At 38.8% G+C, this 7,504-nt stretch overlaps 1 protein-coding gene across 1 annotated transcript; it reads left to right on the forward strand.

Moving 5' to 3' along the window:
* The first annotated feature begins 4,179 nt into the window (after positions 1 to 4,179).
* LOC145108337 (putative TPR repeat-containing protein At2g32450) lies at positions 4,180 to 7,229 on the forward strand. Its single transcript, XM_079045352.1, has one exon. The coding sequence runs from the start codon at positions 4,550 to 4,552 to the stop codon at positions 6,998 to 7,000; it is 2,451 nt and encodes an 816-aa protein (XP_078901478.1). The 5' UTR covers positions 4,180 to 4,549; the 3' UTR covers positions 7,001 to 7,229.
* Positions 7,230 to 7,504: the final 275 nt, after the last annotated feature.

Raw genomic sequence — 7,504 nt, forward strand, 5'->3', positions numbered from 1 at the left:
TGCTTCACTCTCCAAAGATGATATTGGCTTCCTTCCTTCTTCTTCTAAGCACACGAACTCACACTTTTAGGCTAAAATGGCTTCTCAAAGAGAACTAGGGCTTCAAACATGAATGAGAGGGTGGGGGCCGATAAGGTGAATGGAAATGAGGCCATAAAGATGCTTAAATACCAGCCAAACCCTAAAAATTAGGGTTTCCTCATTTAGTGAGTACGCCCAACATACTAGGGTGTGCCCTAGTACGCTCAGCGTACACTACGTACGCATGGCGTACTCCGAAGGCTCCTAATTACAACAACGCCCTTCAATCCCTTTAGCATACAATTCTAGAACTTTGGGACCAAATGCAATATAGATGAATTAAATGGGGTTTAATTTAGAAGTACCTCACATCAGGATGTTATATATATATATATATATATATATATATATATATATATATATATATATATATATATATATATATATATATTAAACTTCTATGTTTGAGAGAATATTACAACTACATTTGTGATTTCATATGTTTTATGACCTAATAGTTTAAAGATTTTAAAACTAATTTTTGGGAGCTTGACCTTAGACTTGGATTAGAGCTAAACTTCATAGTCTTTAAAGGGTTGAATCCTATATTAATTCAGTAGGCTTTCCAAGTCTAGTGTATTATTTTGATGTATATTCATATATGTATCACGTGTGAAGTGAATGTTAGTTGTATGAACATTTTGAAGGCCATTAGCATGTAATGGTTACTTATACTTTTGGTATGGAAAAATTAATTACTTCCTTGCATATTTTGATAACATGACTTATTTAATAAAATATCAGGTCCTTATTTTTCTACAAATATGAGATTTTAAACATTCAAGTTAGTTTTAATTAATTTTTAACTAGCTCGTGTGAGGGGTGGTACAAATACCACCCGTTACCCCCTAAAACATGTAAACAACCTTATACAGACATAGATTGTAGATACAATTTGCACTCTATAGACATCTAAAGAACTATAAATATATGTGCAATACTTTTTGTGGAGATTTCGAGACACACCACATTCCAACCTTGTAGATATCCATCAAACCTGTAAATATCAATAAACCAAAATATAACGACTTTTTGTTTGTGGATACACGAGGGTGCTTGTCCGACATGTTACTTTTTTGTAACATCCATTTTCCAGATTAAATCAGTTGAGAGTTCGGAAGGATTAAAGGTAAGTTTTTTGGGAAAAACGTTGTGTCATGACGTGATGTATGGGGTGTCACGTCGTGACGTGCCAATTGGATGTCACGTTTTCAGAATGGTTGTCCCGACGTGACAAATAGAGTGTCATGACGTGACAGAAGCTACAACCCAAGCCCATGATTTTTTTGTGTTTCTTCCATATTTAGAGCCATTAATTCATGACCTAGGGTATCATCTTCAGCCTCCATCCCAACCAAACGAAACCCTAGCCTGCTTGAAACTTTGAGAGCTTGTCCTTTTGGTTTGAAGCTTAGTTCCTAGTCTTTGGTGGAGCTTGAAGAAAGAGGGAGATCATCTTGGCACAAGGGAGCAAGGAACTAGTTTGGATCCACCATCTACTTCATATTTTTGAGTGATTAAAGGTATAAAGCTCTCATCTTGGCTTATGTTCTTCTTGGTGCAAGTTTGAGTCCTTTTGTAAGATTTTGGTCCCTCCCTAGGATTCTCTTGAAGTTTGAAGAACTCTAGAGCTTGTGATGGTTTTTCTAGGACATTAGGCTTCCGTGGAATGAGAAAAAGGACCATGTTTGGTGTATCTTGTGCTCATGCTCAAGTTCTAGCCTCATTAAGGACTTAATGGACTTATAATTTTAGATCTAGACTTGGTATGGAATTCTAATAGATAAAGTTGGAAACTATATCCATTAAGTCAGTGTGAAAGAGTATATTTGAAGTTTTGGGATTTGATCTGAAAGCATTAAGCACTTAATGGAAAAATTAGCATTATGTCAGATCTCACGACGTGGCCAAGGGCTTGCCACGTCGTGACGATACTCTCATGATCGACCGTTTTGTCCTTAGCTGGCCACGACGTGACCAAGAGTTTGTCACGTCGTGGGGAGTCGTTGACTGTTGACTTTTTGACCAGTTTGACTTTGGGTCAAACTTGAAGGAATTGGGTTATTGATTGAGGTTCTACCTTGGTTTGGTGCTAGTCGGTTTCCGAGAGCAATCAGTGAAGGAAGTGAGCGTGTGGCTGTGTTTCTTGGGTCTTCGATTCAGGTGAGTTTCCTCACTATACAATGTATTGCAATGTATATCCTTGTATTTTAGGATATAAGGGTAGTAGTGTATTGGTTAGAGTACCAGTAGGATGATGATCGTCTAGTGGAGTGCCCTAGGGGATGTATGTAGTCACGTAAGATAGCATAAGAACTCTTGTCTAGGCTTTCTTGCATGTTCCTTGTTTGGTTGTGGCTCTAGAGTGGGATCTCTTATTCAAATGTCTATCTCACCTCTGGTTACATATAGCTATGTATTCCTTGGGGATTTACCACCAGTGGTGTAGTGTACTGTATGAGGCCTAATATGCGGTAGTGAGTTGTTAGACAGGTAGATTAGGATATATAGTTGCATGTTATTATGTGTTTACTTGATTGTTTGTTTGTTACATATGTCGACATATTGTGGTGGGTGGGTTAAGACGGTCCTGCTATGTGCTGTAAGCCAACATACTCGGGCGGGCCAACAGTATGTTGCAGGTCAGTGGTGAGTCAGCTGTATGCTGAGAGGGAGCGGTTCGGGTGCACTGTAGGCCTTGCGAGGCGGGCTAGTCACACTGTAGGCTCGGGGGCAATCCAACCTTGTGTTGTGGGCCCAGTGTGCATGCATTGTAGGTATATTGTGGTGTATGGTATTTTGGAGGAACTCACTAACCTTTGACTTACAGTTATGGATTTAATGTTTTTCAGGCACCAATAGTGATCGTGGGAAGACGAATGTGTGACTATACATATTCAGCAGCAGCCATGGAGATTTCGTGTTTATTACATTATTCTGATTTTAGACAAATGTATCTTGGAACAAATGGTTTTTTTTAAATGAGATTTTATAAATATGAAGTCTTACCTTAATTAAAAATGAAAATTTTTGTTATGAAAATGCAACATTACATTTTCCAAAATATTTCAATCAAACTTGACAATATTAAAGTACATTTATCCATACTTAATAATCCAAATCCTTAAGCAATAATGATTTCCCAACACATCTTATGCATGTATTTGATAGTAGACCCAAATATAGCTGTCATTCCGTACTTGCAAAAAATTATATTCTAAAAATCTAATTTAAACAATAATATGATGATATTTTTGTTTCATATCATCTTTTGTCACCCATATTTTCGAGATGAGACTGACGCTTCATCAAGATTTTCCATATTCTAGTCTCTTTATTCTCCAACTTCTTCATTTTAACGATTTCATGATCTTATACTCGATGAAGCTTATAATCTATCTTGATCTCAAACACAAGCATAAGTTATCCTTTTTTGTAGGACATTTCAACACACATAATAAACGAAAGGTATTATGGGCTCCATCCACTTTGGCCAGTAGCTCCCACCATTACGTTTGAATTCCCACCAATTCCATGGGCTATCTTTAATAGTTGAATCAAGAATGAACTCAGATTGCATTGGTTTTCAATTGGATCATCATCTTTCACAAGTACATTTTCAACATATCCCGATCACCAAAATAAAACTCTTACAATTTTCAATCCGATTAGCATAACAATATTGGAGTTGTAACACTTCTTACGGTCTTACGCGGTTACGCCTCCATCAACCTTTCACGAATTAATATAATTTCAAAATGTAGCATTATTTACTTTAGGGGTATTCAACTCCATTTATCGTTTGCTTATATGAATGTATTGACGCAATTATATTCTTTATATGTTTGTATTTCTTTAGATCTCTTCGACATATGGTGAAGAATGTCTTTAGTTAAATGTTTACCCTCTTTTATCAAAAGTAAAACAATATACTTCAAAATGTATCAATTTACTTAAAAAGATACTATAAACATTGTTTGAAATAGTAATGTGTTAAAAAAGGATGTTTTTTTGTTTACCGTTGGTAAAGGAAACTTAAGGATGAAGAAGATGAAAATTCGGATATACAAAGTGGAGTCCCTCTCTCTCTCTCTCTCTCTCTCTCTCTCTCTTGCGGCTGGTTAGGCCCACCATCCCCATCATCCCAGCACAGAGAAGGAGGCCACCAGAAAGAAAAATTATGAGAAGAAAGAGATAAAGAGACTTCTCTCTTCCTCTCTCTCTATCTCTGTACAATTTTCCCACTTTTGATCTTTCTCACATACGTTTCCTGTTAAATTTATGTGAAATTTTCGTTACCCAATTCGATTCCACATGTAATTTCCAGGAATTTTATCACAAATGCCCCATGTTTCAATCCCAATTATCGATCCAGTTTTTTGGTTTGTGGTTGTTCCTCTCTTGAACCACTTCCAACCCGTTTCGATTTGGTAAAAAAAATTCGTTTTTGTTAATTTAACCCACGAAAATGACGACGAGAGGGAGTAGATCGGAGAAGGTGAGAAGAATTTTCCAGCAATTTGATTTCAACAGAGATGGTGGCCTCAACAGAGAAGAGATGTCTGCCCTTGTTGTCGCTGTAAACCCTAGGGTGAAATTCAGTGACGAACAAATCAGCGCTATCCTCGACGAGGTTTTCCGAACGTACGGCGACTTTATTGACGGCGAAAAGGGCCTGACTTATGACGGTCTGTTGCGTACGTACGACGACGGCGCCGGTGACGTCGACCGTGATTTTGAGGCACTTGCGCTTGAAATGAAAACGGATGACGATAATGAAGCTGCGTCTTCGTTAGCTTTAGAAGAAGCTTCCACTTCATCGGTGCTTGAAAGGGCTTCGTCTGCCGGACCACAGAAGTCACACCGGACGGCAGCCTGGGCGGCGTCGCCGAACCACGGAATTATCTTTGACGACACATGGAAGCTCGTTGACGATTTGGAAATTCTGATCAAGAGGTTAAAATCGAAGCAAACCAAAGACGGAAAACTAAAAGGGGAAAATTTCGATGTTTATTCCGATCCAGGGTGGTCGAGAGAGCTAGGACCATCTTCTGAAATCGATAAACGCATCATTTGGGAAGAAAGCGGCCATGATTATGGGGTTTTCGTGAAAGAATTAGGAGCATTGAGGTCAAGAGCAGATGGGTCAAGATCAAGAGAAGAAGCATTCGATGGGCATATGGCTCTTGGTAGAGTTTTATACGATCAACAATTATTCAAAGAATCATTAGTCTGTTTCAAACGAGCCTGCGAATTACAGCCCACCGACGTCCGACCACATTTCCGGGCTGGAAACTGCTACTACGTCATCGGCCAGCATAGCGAAGCCAAAAGCGAGTTCATTTCCGCCCTAGACGCCGCTGAAGCCGGAGGCAATCAATGGGGTTATCTTCTTCCTCAAATCCATGTAAATCTCGGAATCTCTCTCGAAGGCGAAGGTATGGTTATAAGTGCTTGTGAACATTACAGAGAAGCCGCAATTCTGTGCCCTACTCATTTTCGCGCATTAAAGCTTCTGGGTAGCGCTTTATTCGGAGTTGGAGAATATAAAGCCGCCATTAAAGCTCTAGAAGAAGCTATCTACATGAAAAACGATTACGCTGACGCTCACTGTGATTTAGCTTCAGCTTTACACGCCATTGGAGACGATGAAAACGCCATTAAAGAGTTTCAGAAAGCTATCGATTTAAAACCAGGTCATGTCGATGCTTTATATAATCTTGGTGGTCTTTATATGGATATGGGGAGATACCAACGAGCTTCAGAGGTGTACACAAGGGTTCTCGGAGTCTGGCCAAACCATTGGAGAGCTCAGCTCAATAAAGCAGTGTCATTATTAGGCGCAGGTGAAACCGAAGAAGCTAAAAGGGCTTTAAAGGAAGCTTTAAAAATGACAAACAGAATCGAACTGTATGACGCCATTTCTCACATGAAGCAGCTTCAGAAGAAGAAACTGAAAGGAAACGGAAACGGAAACGGGAACGGGAATGGAAACGATGATTCCTTCGTTGTAGTGGAACCATCGAAATTCAAAACCTTAAGTGAAAGAACCACATTAAGACAAGATCTCGCTACAGCTCTCGATATCCGATCTTTCCAAAGAACCACAAGATTAATCCGAAGTGATGTCGATCTTCTCAAAAAGGAAATGAACGAAAACGAAACTCCATTGACATATTCCGGAACCGGATTCCCGGAAAAATCAATCCGGAAGGCGGCTTTAGAAAGTGTTCTTCGAAGATTACTTGGTTTCTTAAAACCGGAAACATTCGTAGGCTCTGTGAAAGAAATTAACCTCAAAATCCTCACTGTTTTAGATGAATCGGAATCCGGAAGGGTGGATTTAGGTATGTTTTTTGCTATTCTAGCTCCAATTTGTGGTGGTTCACCGGAAAAACGTAAAAGAGTGGCTTTTGATTCTCTTCTTTGGCGACCAATAAACGAACAACAAGGGGGAACAAAAGGTCAAATCAAAAGAGTCGATGCTTTACATTATATAAAGTTATTGCGATTAGTTTACATTCCATCTCAAGGAACAAGCGAATTGCTTGAAATCCATGGAGGAACCGATGATTCCATGGTTTCATTTACAGAGTTCGTTGCCATGTTTGATGATTCCGATTGGGGTTTTGGAATCCTATCGACTTTATTAAAGCTTGAAATTTCTGATCGGAATCGGCATGGGAAACAGTCGTGTGGTGTTTGTAGGTATCCGATTATTGGGTCGAGATTCAAGGAGATGAAATCGGGGTTTAGTCTTTGTGGTCAATGCTACAGTGAAGGTAAAGTGCCGATGAGTTATAAACTCGATGAATATCGATTTAAAGAATATGTGAAAGAAAGTGATGCGATGAAGGATAAGTGTATGTGGTTTAGTTTGCAAAAGAGCTCATCAGGGGGTGCTACTACTAATTTGTAGGTTTGAAAACGTCGTCGTGTTTATATATTCTTTTGGTTGTTTTGTTGTGTGTTGTTGATAAAGCTAATGTGTCCATGTGTATAATAAAACCCTAGGGAGCCAAAAACTTCCCTGAATTCTTTGTTTAACTACCCTGTAGATGTATTCTTTCTCATTGTACACGTTGGTTTTGACCCCATGAGTATGGTGTACGATATGGCATGGTTCTATTCTATCTTTTGTTTGTGAATTTATGATTTTTTGTGTGTTTGAACAAATTGGGAAAGCTCATAAATTTTGGAGCCTTTGATATCTTAAAAACATGGTTCTATTCTATCTATGGTTTGTGAAACAAAAGGTCCGACTTCCTTTTACGTATTTTAAAACCATGAGAACAACAAACCATGAGAACGACAGGATCCCATTAGAAGACGATAGTTAAACCTGGTTGAGGTGGTGAGAGCAATACTGAGATGGGTGATTTAGAAAGTCATCGTGTCGTTGGTTAAAAACAAATAATAATAT

This window comes from Lactuca virosa, chromosome 4, assembly GCF_052849685.1.
Source record: "Lactuca virosa cultivar CGN04683 chromosome 4, Lactuca_virosa_CGN04683_v6, whole genome shotgun sequence".
In the NCBI taxonomy this organism is placed as follows: Eukaryota; Viridiplantae; Streptophyta; class Magnoliopsida; order Asterales; family Asteraceae; genus Lactuca; species Lactuca virosa.